General features: G+C 33.2%; 2 protein-coding genes across 2 annotated transcripts in view; one reads left to right on the forward strand and one right to left on the reverse strand.

Annotated features, from left to right (window-relative positions):
• Positions 1–2260: 2260 nt before the first annotated feature.
• Positions 2261–9267, reverse strand: LOC132543620 (uncharacterized). The gene is made up of 3 exons (XM_060207135.1): positions 9191–9267; positions 7675–7775; positions 2261–6852 (listed from the first exon to the last, which is right to left on the reverse strand). Exons 1-3 carry the CDS (start codon positions 9220–9222, stop codon positions 6104–6106), a joined length of 882 nt encoding a protein of 293 aa, XP_060063118.1. The 5' UTR covers positions 9223–9267; the 3' UTR covers positions 2261–6103.
• A 91-nt stretch (positions 9268–9358) lies between these two features.
• The window catches only part of LOC132543621 (anoctamin-10-like), a 40270-nt gene continuing 34453 nt past the window's right edge, over positions 9359–15175 (forward strand). The window contains exons 1-2 of the mRNA XM_060207136.1: positions 9359–9407; positions 11886–11922. The gene's annotated coding sequence lies outside the window, so the exon portion shown is untranslated. The remainder of the gene's footprint in view (positions 9408–11885; positions 11923–15175) is intronic.

Raw genomic sequence — 15175 nt, forward strand, 5'->3', positions numbered from 1 at the left:
TTCATATCAAAGTTTGAAATTATCTCCTCGCATCAACCAGGGAGGGGATATAGCATTCTATTTGTACATACATAAGTTCAATTTTTGTCATCACTGTAGCAACTTAATTTCTCAACCAATTTTGGTCAAATTTCACATACCCGGTATTAATCAAGTAAAATGATACCTTAAACGTGTTTGTGTTTTAGCATGCCAACGATAACGTTAGGTTGCTGTTACTATTTAAAGAAAATATTTGTCATCTCTCTAGCCACTTCATTTCTCAACTGATTTTTTATCAAACTTAACTTACCGGTATTGGTCAAATATCATAAAACCTTAACCTAGTTGGTGTTTCGGTTTGCCAGGGTCAATGTCAAGGTCAAGGTCACTGTTACTATTTACAGCTATAAATATATTGCTTAATGAGGAATCATCTTTGCACATTAGAAATATAGATATAACTTATTCATGTATTTCTGCAAATTTACCCAGCCCAATATATCTTCATTTATTATCTTTACATTTTCTTAATGACATTTCATATTGTTCCACTGGGATGTACTATATTGACAAGAAAATAGCTTACGTGAGGGTTGATAAAATAGAGACACAATTATATCAATTATCAGAGGATGAAGTTGCTAGTGTGTGATTTAACTTGACACTGTAAGATAAATGACTGTAAGATAAATGGGAGCGAAGGTATCATTTGTGATGCCTTCTTAATTTCATAAACAAAAATACCTCATAAATGTATAGTTTTGATAATTCAATGACAAATTATTTCAAAACAAATTACTATGCATAACAGCTGGCATGACATAACACATCATTGACAGATAATTGGTGCCATTTTCAGTCATTCAAAACTCATTCATGAGAGGACCCTTCACATTCCATACACAAATGTGTAAAAACATCAAATAACATATTTGTTCCCTGATAAATCTGTTATTATCTCCCTGTGAAACATGTTTGCCTGGGATATTAATTTAGGCTCCATCTGTCTGAGGGCTTTTCCAGGCTTTAACTTCAAAAGCATTCAACTCGGCTTCACAAAACCTGCTGTGTATATTAGGTTAGTGCCCTAGTTGTGCCTCTTACTATTTACAACATTACCTTTTTTATATTTTTCTGTTACCATGGAAACAAAGTTAAAAAACACAAATTAGTGGTTACTTTCCTTTCCGGGCTATGACTTTGAAACCATTCCACTCAACTCCACAAAACTTTCTGCATATATCAGGTTAAGGCTCTAGCTGTGGCTTTCCTTATTTTATCATTTATCTTTTTTCTGTTACCATTTCTTGTGACTTCTTGTATTACTGGAGAGCTTATAGAGTCTTAAATTTGTTCATGGACAATACCGGGCTCTACTCAAGTATCAATAAACACTACATCAAGATAGAAACTATACACTATATATATGTATTTATAATGTTGAATTTGAGGAGATGCAAGGAAATTTAATAGATAATTGACAAAAGAAGATGTTACATTTTGCTTTCACTGTATTAGGTCTTCAGCTGATAGTGGTACATAATTGAGTGACATCAGAAATTGTTATCACTGGTGTATATATATATATCATACTTTGGTTTTACACACCAACGGTTGGGTGCGAGGGATAATGCCACACTTTGTGACTCCTTGTTTATTTGTTGTTTGTGTACATTGTAAGATATTTTTTTCTTTTGTTTACATCATTGAATGACAGCTATCCATCCATACCAAGTGAAAGTAAATGGATATTCCATTCATAAATGATTAAGTTCCAACAGACATGACGTAACATGGCGTGTTGCCATTAAGTCCTCTCTTCACTATCAAGCAGGCAGAGCTAGATTTTTTTTTTTTTGAGAAGTGGAGAAAAGAACAAATTGAGGAATCGAGAAGCTGCATTTTACATACAAACAAGAAAAAAGTAATCTTGTTCACAAGAAAAATTTGATGCAAGATGAATGAAGATCATTCACAATAGGTCACCATAGGTGACCTTCTAAAGACAACACAAATGTTTGGGTTTTTACTTAACCTCATTAGATGGTAAGCTGTCAAATCATGTTCAGTCCAAATCAATTTCAAATATTTCATGAAGAACTGAACTGACCTTTCTCTAATTTCATTTGTAGATTTGATTGACTGAAAATGTAATTTTTTATTGTACTTAATTTCATAAGGTATTAGTCCTCAGCCTTTCTTTCACTTGATCATTAATCTTGACTGCCAAATCTAATTTTTCTGTTTCAATAATTAGATATTAACAAATAAGAAAATATTTTTGTGTAATTCCAAATTTATTTGTATCAAAATTCACATGAAACAAAACAATAGCAACAGCTAAACATATCTTAAATATATTCCCATATTCTCATAAAGTTCACATAAATCCCTATATATTTTACCCTCTGTAGCTGTCCCATTTATACCAGAGGTAGGATACATAGAGGTAACATAATGGTTAGTTGTTGTATATGTATTTCTTTCACTCCAGTTAATTTATTTTTTCGAAAGGTAACTTTAAAAGCACTGTAACTAACAAGAATGAAAGAAAAACCAAAGTTTGTGTTACCTATTTTTGCAACAGTAATCTACCCCAAGAAATATGTGGAAATTTATAACAACTCACTAGTAGTAAATGAATGTTATATTAAAAGAGACGGGTTAAGCTCCCCGAATAGGACAAGATTTAAGTATGAAAAATAACAAAGGGTAATAAGAAAGTTATGATTTCTGTATACACTGTCCTTCTCCTTGTTGAGATCTATCTACCAATGAAGTTTCATGCTGATACCTCTTACAGTTTTAGTGTAATGCCACAGACAAAATTTAAGTAAGAAAAATAACAAAGGACAATAACTCCTAAATTATTCAAGAGAGAGTTATGGTTCTGGTGCAAAGCTGCGACTATATGCTCTCCCTTTAAGTGCCCTTTCCCTAAAATATAAAGGTTAAAGGATGCTTATTAAGTGTCATGAAACAGAAATTGTGACACTGAATATAGTAAGCGTGTGTCAATACATGCAAATCAAAACTGTCATCCTCTACTGATAATTCTTATAAAGTTATTTCCAGTGGGAAATACCAACGCTTAGCTCAAAAATTCAATTTGACCCCTTTTGGTCCCACCCCTCAGGCCCCTGAGGGTCAGTCAGGATCAAAATGGGCATACCATGAAGCCGTCATCCTTAATAATTCTAACCAAGTTTGAAATATTTCCAATGGAAATTAAACAAAATATGCTCAAAAGTCTAGTTTTCCTTTATAAACTATAGTAAACTTTACCCCCTCCCCCTGGGGAAATGTGATACCCTGAGGCCATGAAATTCACAATATCAGTAAAGCACCTTAAGATGCTTCCATTCATGAAGAGTATTTGATTTTACCATATCTGGGTCTTGAGAAGAAGATTTTTTAAATCCGAGTAAATTTGACCCCTTTTAGCACTGCCCCTCAGGCCCCTCGGTGTTAGGGACTGTACAATTCGCAATTTTAGTTCATTTTAGGCAAGAGAAGCTTTCTGTAAAATTTCATTGAAATTTGATCAGGGGTTTTGTTGAAAATATTTCATTGTTTACGGATGTACATTGCTGGATGTAAGTGATTAGAATAGGTCACCATGCACCACAAGACATATCTCAGGTGACCTAACAACCTTCAGGATGTTTGCACAATGGTCCGAGAGTGGAATAATAACAGCATATTTTGGAAGAAATTAATTATGAATGAGTCAAGCCCCTGTAAAATCCCTCCTTCACACATCATCATTAAGACAGAGAAGCTGGCTATATAATATATTATCAGTGTTAAGCTCATAATTTATCATACCTTTGTACCTCAGTCACAATAGTATTACATGGTCACCACATCCTACTACATGATTTACAATGCTCAATATATACATAAACATAGACATTCCAGGTTAATTACTGATGATGTATGCTATGTATCTTCCGATGTTCATCTTTCTGAGATTCCTGAGAAATTTTGGCATTCCCCATATTGTAATCTTTATAATTTGATTATTTTTCCCTCCTTTCTTTTATTTGATCTTAATTATGTATTATCACTTATTGACATTACCATAGTAACATCAATAAAGAAAGGTAGCACTTCAAGAAATACCAATAACAAATTAACATTATCATTGTCCAAGATAGCTCTTCTAGATATTGATTTGATCTTGTGTGAAGTTTGAATAAAATCCCTCAAAGAATGAAGTCACTGACAAGGATAAATGTTATGTATGTAACTATGTACACATATTAAGTATGGAAACATCCCTAAATCCTCTCCCTCATGATGTGATAACAAGCTCTGAAATTTCACATTGGAACAAATATGAAAAATATTCATAAACAGACCATTTGAACCATTAAATATAGGTAAATAATTCCATAATACTGAACGATCGTGTTATAGTCAGTAGCAAACACAAAGAATAATGTAAAAGGAAGCCTTACTGTCAATGTAGGTGGTACAGCACTTGGCCTGGGACATGCCCTTAAATAGCAGGTTCATTAAAAAGAAGCAGGCCATATTGAGATTCTACTGATACTTTAAGGAAAGCTTCCTTCATTTACTTAAGAAGTGGAAAAGAGCTGATTAAAAATACTGCAGATGGCATAGTAAAAATAAACAAAATAAAAAACACAATAGATTCAAAGAATCTATGAGATAATGAATTGTTTTTGAAGAACTGAATTATAACTGTAAAATTAGAAGTAAAACAAACATAAAAAACATATGATATGTTAATAATCAATAAACCTGCACACCCGTAATACATGTATATACAAGCATTTACATGGCCATCTTTGCTTAATATCCAGAAAATACTGGTAAAATATCTTTTGTGGCAAATCAATGAGACTAGATAAAATGATTGGTAAATGTCACTGTAGACATTTGGGCTACATAATTATCATACCAGAAAATACACAGTTTCCATAACACATGCATCTAATACTTGTAACATGACTTAGGAGAACCATTACAAAACCTCATTCAGCATATACAATTACATTTTTAGTACTTCTTATACATTCAGTACTAACAAGAGGAAAATGAACCTGCATTGCTCACCTGGTTTTCATTTATGATGTTTCTCACTTTTAACTGCATCAACATTTTACATTGTCAACATTCTAAGTCCTAATTAATGAGAAAATATTTGAAGGTTGTAACAAATTTGAATCCTATAGCCTTGCATATGGGTCAAGGTTATTTTCTTCATGAAACTCTGATGGGCGTCATTTTAGGAACCAATCAGCGAAAATATCATGAAGGATTTAACAAATCTGACACTCATATCCTTGAATATGGTTCAAGATTATTTCGTTAGCCAAGAGAAATCATGTGAACAAATTTGTCGCTTGTGACCATCAACAGAGGAAAATGTCATTTCCTTTATCATTGATTGAAGGGCTTAATCTCAGCAACATTCCAACCAAATATTCTGTTTGTAGGCCTTTTGGTTATTGAGAAAGTGGCATTCGAAGGTTTCAATTTTGATCCTATGACCTTGAATATGAGCAAGGTCATTTTTTTCACAAACTTTGTCAGCTTCACTCCAGGTATCTTCTACTGAAACACCCTGATTCTAAGTTGTTTAAATGGAAAAGTTGAAGCTGGACAGACAGACGTTGCACCACTGCAAAAGCTCACTAAGCATTTTGGACCATGTGAGCTAAAAACCCAAGAGAAATGTAGTCAAATTTGGACTGATGTTGCTTTTATATATTACAATACTGGACACAATAAGTTTATGAACAAGTAAAAATAAAATATTTAGGATGTCATTAAAAATCTAGTTTGCAAAGGTTACAAAATTATTCGGTGTTGTGGTTAAAAATGCATCACTAAATTTTTCTGCAAATCCATATAAAATTTCAAGCACCCCAATTTTTTAGAACATAATAGGTATATGATATATATTGTACCAAAATCTGTGTGTTGTTTCCATCAACAAACACCATCAATATAATTCTATATACTGGTATAGGATTGATATCATATAATTTCATACATATCTTCATTTTTCAAAAAAAAGTCTAGTAATATCAGTTCATCAAATATCTAAAAACATCATGAAAGAATACCTGCTTTAGCAGAGTCTTTGTCAACATCCAAATACTTCAGAGTAGAGTTCTACATTGGCATACCACACAGGCTTTCCTGTCTTGTTCACATTACAGTGCAGGATGAGAGGGTGTTTATCCTCCCAGCATGCTGATGTTAATGCATCTCCCCAACATGTGGAGCCAAAGTACAACATTTGCATACTTTTGATGTGAAACTCATTAAAGTTTTTAATATGACGAAAGTGTTCACGGTACGATGCAATACTAGCCACCTCAAAGAAGTAGCGTACATAGGAGGAGCAACGCGTACGCTGGGCGATGTCTGTGTCACTGAGAGGTACAGCAAAAGGGTGGAGGAAGGCAGTTTCAGGCTTCTGTGAGGGTGTTATGTTGAGGATGTGGGGTTCAATATTGTCCATGTCATTTGAGCTGAATCTGTTGCGCCACCAATCTGGAATATCAGCCACTTCATCTCGAGCGATATTCACAAGTGTGTGCATGTTTTTAATCCTCACCGAGGGCTTCATTTTCCCCCCACATGACATCTCACACACTGTGGTAAATGTTGTCCTGCCAATGTGAGCTAGGTTGACAGTAATATCAAGTGGTGCTTTTGGAGTTATTGTTTCATAGAAGTCTTTTTTCACTTCAAATGAACATGCCTTCACTATGGAACTGAAGTTCTGTTTGTTGAGACTCGTATAATCAAGGAACGGTGAACTGTTATAGAAACCTGCATGCTCCACTCGGTTGATCATTTCAAACACTCGCCAAATGTCAGGTTGTCCTGTACATAAAAACAATGTCAAATTAGTCATGAACTCAAAAATGTAAAGTATTATTCACATTTATATAAATATTTTATAAGTTAAAAAGAGCTTACAGCAAACCCCTAACTGGGCATGCACTTTATTTTCATGAAAAATGTGTTTTTATATATCAGAACTGGAAGGGATCACAGCATCCACTTTAATTTGATCTTATTTGTTTTTAATACCTGGATCTTGTTCCATGGTTTTAATTCTTTCTTCTGTTAGAGCTTTTAATCATGTAAGTAGCGACAACAATCTTACACTATCAAATCAAAGATAGCCACCTATCACCCATTTTCCTATAGTTTCAACAAATTGTCACCTCAATGTGATTAAGTTATAGATGAAAAAGTATTAGCCAATCAGAAGCCAGAAGGTGTCCATCTTGCCAAATTAGGAATATATTAGCACATTTAGAGGCCATCAGCACATATCTCTTAAAGTGTGGTGAAAATCTAACAAAGTTTTGGAGAAAACATTTCTGAAACCTTACAGGCGATATGCAGGAGGTGAAAGAAGACTGATAATAATAAGAATCCTGGTAAAAACAGTAAGTCCCCAAAATGCATTTCGAGAACTTATATATTTCAAATTGTCATTCCTAAGCAATGCAGTATACAAACTTTTAATGAGGCAACTGCATGCCATCATAAGGGTATGCCAAAATGAGACACATGATGGTAAAATCTCACTGATATTCTAACTTTAAAAATTAATCTAAGACAGACATATTACCTTGGGTTATTTTGATGACATCGAACATATCTTTTGTTTATGTTAGCTTTGAAGATATTTACCTGTGTGATCAATATCATCAAATCTGAGTCCAGGTAATACAACCAACATGTTTTTGCCGTTATTTGTTACATTGATCTTCATGTTGAGTGATGGATATGATCTGTAAAGTTAAATAGAAATTTATAAATATAACACAAGCTTGCATAAATTACCACTAAACGTACAAAAACAAATTACAAATACATGAACTGTAAACAAAGTATGTAGGAAACCATGACGAAAGTTTACTTTCTAAAGTAACACTGCATACAGAAAAACCAAATATTAACCTCTGTAGCGCAATATTAGTCTGAATTATTCTGATCAGTCTGGAGTCAATGGTAAATGCAATATCTGTAACAACATCAATATTTCTATAAAAATATAGAAACTAATCTAAGATTATATTTTTCTAACACTGGTACCATCCATTTCCATGAGATATTATTTTACATAGAGAATATGGCTTGCCAATGAATACCATATGATACTTTTTCATGAGTATGACAAAATATCAATTTTTTCATGATTATATAGTAATAACAATTAAAAACAAGACCATTCTGAATATGGCAGTTCCCCACTGACATTGAAGTTCAGGATGTATATACCAGTTTATTTGTACTCTATGGTTTCTTCGTTGAGATATTCAACATAACAAAGAACAAATGGTAAAATGTTGTTTCTTAAAGGGATTAAAATAGTTAGATCTTGTTATTTTTCCCATGCATTTGATTTCAAGCAAGCATTGTAATACTAAAACTTAGACTCGTCACAAAATTATAACACTCTCTGAGAGAAAATGATAGAGATTATCAGCTTAAAACTGATGTTAGTAAACACTGAAACATTGAAATGTCATTAATGTTCAAATGATGATTTGATTTGATTTAATACATGTGTAATTTTGAGTCACTGCAAGCTAACTCGAGTCAAGTCAGTGTCTCTGTAATGAGTAATGTCATCAGAAATGGAAGTGTAGTTACATTTCAGATGCATCCGGTGGTCATTTCAGTTGAGTGAATTTAAGATTGTATCTGGATTTTTTCAATAAATCTTCCAGTATTAACACATTTCTATCAATTTATGTACCGTATTGCTTTGTTGGCAACAATTCATTGACATAGAGTTGCTAGCGAGAAATGATTCTGGAACTAAAGTGGCAATGAAATCATAGTCCAGTTAGCATATTACGAGCAATTTTGTGTCTTTCCCCAACCTGATCATTATTTCAATTCATTTAAAAGATTTCAAGATGACCTGAAGTCATTAAAGAAAATATGTCTTTTTGAAGGTAATAAATATTTGGTTAGCTTCTGTTGTCTAATCAATTATAAATAAATGTTAAGAATTGTTGCCATTTGTTTATTCGATTTAATTAAATACCATATCATGCACAGTTGTCCTACAGTAGGATGGCCTAACTGTTATGGTATAATTTGTGCTAGTTCAAACAACGGTGGTGCAGAACGTGTTACACGGTTGTCATTATGTCATCTTCTCCGTTTAATTACACTGGCCACATATAACCATTACCGTATGAGCCTTTTCACAGCATGCCCAATCATCTTGAAATGTGTACATAGGGTGTTGTAAGGAGAGATCTGCAAGCAGAAATTGTTGTTGATGTTAGTAAAAATTTGCTGTTCGGAACGTTCGGAACTCGTCTCATTTTCAATGATTTCCGAATGAAAAGTAAAATAATAGGAAAAAAGTTTCTTTGGAAGTTTTCCTTTAATATTATCTAAGAAGAGTAAGTATCGTAACCGTCAAAATTTATCACTTTAAATGCTTTTATGATTGACATATTTAATGGCAAACGTTTTACTTTTTAGCGATCGATTCAGTGCGGAAAACAACATGGCAGCGCCCATGTAAAATTAAGTTTTTCCTATGACAGGTAAGAATGGAAAACGTTTCATTGAAATTTTGGTCCAAGCAAGTCAACATTACATAGATCTAGCAATTCAAAGAAAATACACTGGTATTGACACATCAATCATTGTGGTATTTAAGGAATGTATACGGTAGAAAAATTACTTTTGTACAGTTACAAATGGGCGTGGCACTTTTGTTGACAACTGGAAACTGCTTTGCAGTGTTCAGTTGAATGTCGCATTATTGTTCCAAGGATGTAGTGTTTTCTATTGACATTTTTGTTTTTGTTTGTTTTTGGTGCTTTTTGTTATTTTTGTTTGTTTTGGTTGTTGTCAAAATGGTAGACGATGTCCATGGAAGTTTGGAAGTTTACAATCAAGACACAACACAGTATTCCGACGGATTCTGACTATCTGCGATTTTATTGTTGTCTTTTTTTCGGACGGTAGTCAGAATTCATCCCTATATAAAAACGCCAAATTTTAGCGACCCTGCAAAGGTCGGCATTCAAGCAATACTTTATGTCATTTAAAACTGTAAATAGTAATAATAACTCATACGTCGATGAAAGGACAATTTCTTTACTACTGACTTATACGTTTTTCCCAAACAATTTTACTTAGATAGCATTTTGTGATGGCTGCTACTATGAGGAATATCTGTATAGAATTGTCGTAAATCTACCATTTCTGTCAGTCTCCAAAAAATTTACTTTTGGTTTAAATTGTTACAATAAGGAATAATGTTATTGCTTTTATAAGAAATAATGATAATTCATAATGCTTTTTCTCATTGACTCTGTTTGGCTCACATTGCTTCAGTCAGATGGAGACCACTGATTAAGGTGCAATACAACAAGATTAAGATGTTTTTGCCAGTAATAAAACCTTATCTGAGCTATAACACTTTGTATGGAAATTTAAGACAACCTTATGAAACAAGAGATATAACTGCTTCACCTACAGGTAGTGAGCATTACACACAGTAGGTCACTGTGACCTTCATTGCTAGATCAAATGGTCCCGTAATTTGGGTTCAGACCATGGATTTTGAACCATCAGAGATGTTTGATACATGAAACATTATCATATCACCTAAAAACAGTGATAAGCAATGTACCGAAATTAAGTCAGTGTTACCTGTCAGGTAAGTGTCAAATTTTCAATACATTCTCATTAGAGTGATAGTTTTATAACTGTATAAGATATCTAGAAGAAATAAGAAATTGTAAATCCAGAGGTAACATATATTGGTGTCATCTTCTCCGTCCGTCTGTTCGTACGTCCATTTCTTGTGAACGCAACTCCTCCTAAACTAATCATCAGATTTTCACGAACTTGCTCGATGTCACTACTACAATGGGTAGATGTGCATGAAGGGGCGATTTTTTGGTTCTTTAATTTTTGTAAGATTTATGCCATTTTCAACTTTGTAGCTTGCTTTTAGTGGACCTTTGTTAACGCAACTCCTCCTAAACTAATGATCAGATTTTCATGAAACTTGCTCAGTATCACTACCACAATGGATTTATGTGCTGGAAATGGCGATTCTTGATCTTTATATTTTGTGGCGGTGTATATTGTGTCCACGGCACTCTTGTTCTATAATGTTTGAATCAGTGAAAACATCATGCTAAAATTTTACTTTCACTGTAGTCAGAATAATCTTAAGTAAATGGTTGTGTTACCTGGTAACTAAAGTAGAATTCTGTGGAATATTTATTATTTTGTTGTTACCATATTACGAAGCTCTTTTAATTGACTGAAAGCGAACATCCTCCAGTACTATGTAGGGGATCAAAGTCAAGGTCAAATCTATTATTAGTACACACATTTACATTTTGCTATAAAATAATGAAGTTGATCAAAATTAATTGACTAGTAGTCAAGGTCAAGGTCAAATTTTAAGTCTTTTTACTGATATGTGTTTTGTTATATATGACAATATGAAGCAAAGTTAAATTGAATGAAATGAATAAAAGCATGATCCAAGGTCAGAGGTCACAGTCCAGGTAATTATTCTATTTCTAAACTGGTACATAGTTTTATTGATGTGATGGATCAAAGATGGAGTTATTAAGTCATGGTATACTAATAAAGTTCAGAATAATGGGTCAATTGTCTTGTTATTTATCTTTTTACATAAGAATACTTCGTAATGAACAGAAATGTGTTCATAACAAAATGGGAGACAAATGCTTTTGGTACACATTTCTACTTAAAGACATGTTACTGGTAAAGATGTATTTCATAGCTTTCTTAGAAAATTGTTTTTATTCTGGTATACATATCTAGCTGTATTTATCTAAACACATGTTGCTGACTAATTCATTCTATATATTTTTTCTTTCCAGTTGATGTGAGTGCTGGATTACAGCAGGGAGCAAACAGGCATGTACATTTAATTGCTTTCAATTTTTACAAACATATGAGCATTTGAATATATTGAGATTTTTAATAGAATATTTAAGTAAGAAAGTAATGAAATATGGGATTGATAAATATCAACACCTTTTAAAGTATAAACACTCTGTGATAAACATGACAGATAAGGGCAGTTCGATATGACAGAAACTCTTCACAAATTATGCAAAATATAAAATTCAGGTCTTTATATTAATTTTAAAATGATGAAATTTGAGAGAGACTGAATAATTTAGTTTACATATGTAGAAAGATATACTGGAGTATTAAACCTAATTCATATGTAAATGATATGTCAATATACAGTGGGTTATGATTTTATCTTTCAAAAAAAACAGCTGGGTTTCAGTTACCTTGTTTATTAGAATTGAATAGTGTGGGACCAACTTTGAAAAAAAAACACCCATCTTTCTTGATGTCCTGACACCATCTTCATACATTCTTGTCATTTACAGTCAATACTCACATTAAACATCTTAGGATTACTGAAAGAAAGAGTATCATGTACTAAAATGACTTTTCTCATGTGCTTACTTTCAGAGCACAAGTAGTTATAATTGACCCACTGCGATTCCATTATCCCCTGTCACGCATCGTGTGTCATACCTCTGTAAACAATCTTTTAACATTTTCAATTTTTTCTAAAAAATACCCTGAACTGATTTCAGTGATGTTTTGCCGAAACCTTCCCTGGCCCAAGATGAACCAAAATAGTGAATTATATGGTCCTCACCTTTCAGGGGCCTGAGTATACCTTTTGGACCCACCCCTCAGGCTCCTGAAAGGCGGACTCAAATTTCAAAAGTCTTCTTCTCAACACCCAGATATGATAGGATCAAATGCTTTTCATGGATGGAATATTCTTAAGGTGCTTTACCAAAATGTGAATTTCATGGCCTCAGGAGTCTCACATCTCCCTGTGGGGAGGGGGTAAAGTTTACTATAGGTTATATAGGGAAAACAGATTTTTGATCATAATTTGTTTAATTTCCATTGGAAACATTTCAAATTTGGTTAGAGCGAAGAATGCTGGCTTGACGGTATACCCATATTGATCCTGACTGGCTCCCAGGGGCTGATGGGTCAGATATTCAACATCATTTAATGTTTTCTACACATAAATATCTCTATAAGGGGAATGTCACCATAATGACGCCCTTCTTTTCCTTTTCTATTTTCTTTGTTAAGAATATAATTCTGTTTTTATGGAAATCGTAACACCTTAAATAACCATTTAAACAAACCTGTTTTTAATATGCAAAAATGCTTTATAGATCTAGCTAGATTGATATACAAACATTCACACGACCCTGATTGTCTCCTAATTTGTTTGTGTTGTTATAAGCCGAATTATGAAATCAACAGAAAATATTAAAATTATAACCCAGCAGAAATTTTAGTGACCAGCATACACACTTATGTATTTACCCAATACTCTGAATAAAATCTATGATCCAGTGACCTTTCATTTCTGGATTTCCCAAAGTGTGCTATTAAGACAATTTGGCTGGGAGTATTCCCACCCATTTCGCCGGTCCAAACTGACCACAGGAAAGATATTTTGATATCAACAATAGTTTCTATAGTTATTAGAAGGAGTTCATAAAAAGTCAGAAATTTTTGCAACTTGAGCAAAATGTCCCTTAAAGGTTTGCCTTCAGATTTAATAAAAAACACAAAAACATGATATGTGTAAAACTTCTTTATTTTCCCTTACAAAATACATATACAAATCTATAACTCATTCCACCAATATATGGCGAGCTTTGTGATATTCTAAATCTATCACATAATATCTTACAACTAACACATCTAATGACAAGAAGCAAAATAATTGTCATTTGCATGCTTCACTTGGTTGTGTACGTGGTGTATTCTGTGTGATATTCAATAGGTTCTATAAATATTTAAATAAAATACTGACATGTCCCAATATAAATTATTCATCTAACAGGTAATTGTTTTCCAGAAGAAAATAAAGGGGTTGAAAATCCTATTTTAACCTAAGTGAGGTTATATTCTCTATATAGGGCCATTGATTATTCACTTCTCCAGAGGGAACATCCTTATAAGTCGCTATAGGTATGTGACAGAAGCTAAATCTTATGATGTCACTGTGAGGACCAATAGGGAAGATTTCGTCCTCTGTCATATCAGACCTTCCAGGAACACCAAACCTGATATCAGGATTAAATCTGTTCATGATTAATTTCATCAATTCCTTTTAGTTGTGGGCTGACATAATGTAGCAGAATCTCATTGGAGGCAAAGCACAGAATGAGATATTACAGAACACTAGCCCAAGACTGAAATAAGTCTAGGTATGATGTTCTTTTTCTCATACATAATTGTGTCAAAATAAAAACATTTCAACAAATTTCCTTTCCAAATGCATCCTTTTTACTCTATAAGCTCCCTCAGAGTAAAACATTTCAACAAATTTCCTATCCATATGCATCCTTTTTACTCCATAAGCTCCCTTTAGGAAATTCACCAGAAAAACAATTGGATACTAATATGGCATCATTTTGCACCAAATGTCACATAAAACATCAGATGAAACAAAAAATCTAGCTGCCACACTAGTTAGCGTGCAAGATTTCCGTTTCGTGTATGATATTAAGACTGTCGCACATATATGTTAGCAGTTACCAGTAATAAAGTAAAGTATGAAAAATACTTCCTGTTAGTGTAAGCTTTACAAGTATAGGGTATAAGAGGATCAGTCTAAATAAGTCAGATTATATAACTAGATCAGCATTACTTTACTTCTAACTCATGTTATAGTGACTTTGTCAAAAAATATTTTTAACTGTTGCTTAGTTTTTAATCTGTATAATTTCTAACCTGTTACCACAGGAAAATATATATACCCATTTAATGAAATCACACGAAAGTCCCCAAAAAAGTTTGCTTGTTTTATACATAAACACAGAAATCGTCTATAATTACAGGGTTTTCTATAAGAGCCGGTCGCCAGCAAATTTGAACAGCTACTTTGATCGTTTGGCCGCCTACACCAATCCAGTTCCTTAATAATGTTCCGTACACGACTACACCTACACGGCAGGCCAGTCTCCTACTTTCACTACACAGCCTACTACTAACAAAATTATGGAAAACCCTGAATTACCATTAGATGTTTAATAACTACCACTACTTCCAGAACCTGTCAGATATCTTGAAACATATATTGGACATATAACAAATATGAATGATA

Source organism: Ylistrum balloti, unplaced genomic scaffold (assembly GCF_031769215.1).
Source record: "Ylistrum balloti isolate Yb309-2 unplaced genomic scaffold, AGI_CSIRO_Ybal_v1 Utg369760, whole genome shotgun sequence".
NCBI lineage: Eukaryota > Metazoa > Mollusca > Bivalvia > Pectinida > Pectinidae > Ylistrum > Ylistrum balloti.

Coding starts and splice junctions, on each gene's coding strand:
- LOC132543620 (XM_060207135.1), bottom strand. CDS start 9,222: ATGATTGGGCATGCTGTGAAAAGGCTCATACG. Junction 7,776..9,190: donor GCTGTGAAAAGGCTCATACG/GTAATGGTTATA, acceptor TTAACTTTACAG/ATCATATCCATCACTCAACA. Junction 6,853..7,674: donor TGATGATATTGATCACACAG/GTAAATATCTTC, acceptor TTTTATGTACAG/GACAACCTGACATTTGGCGA.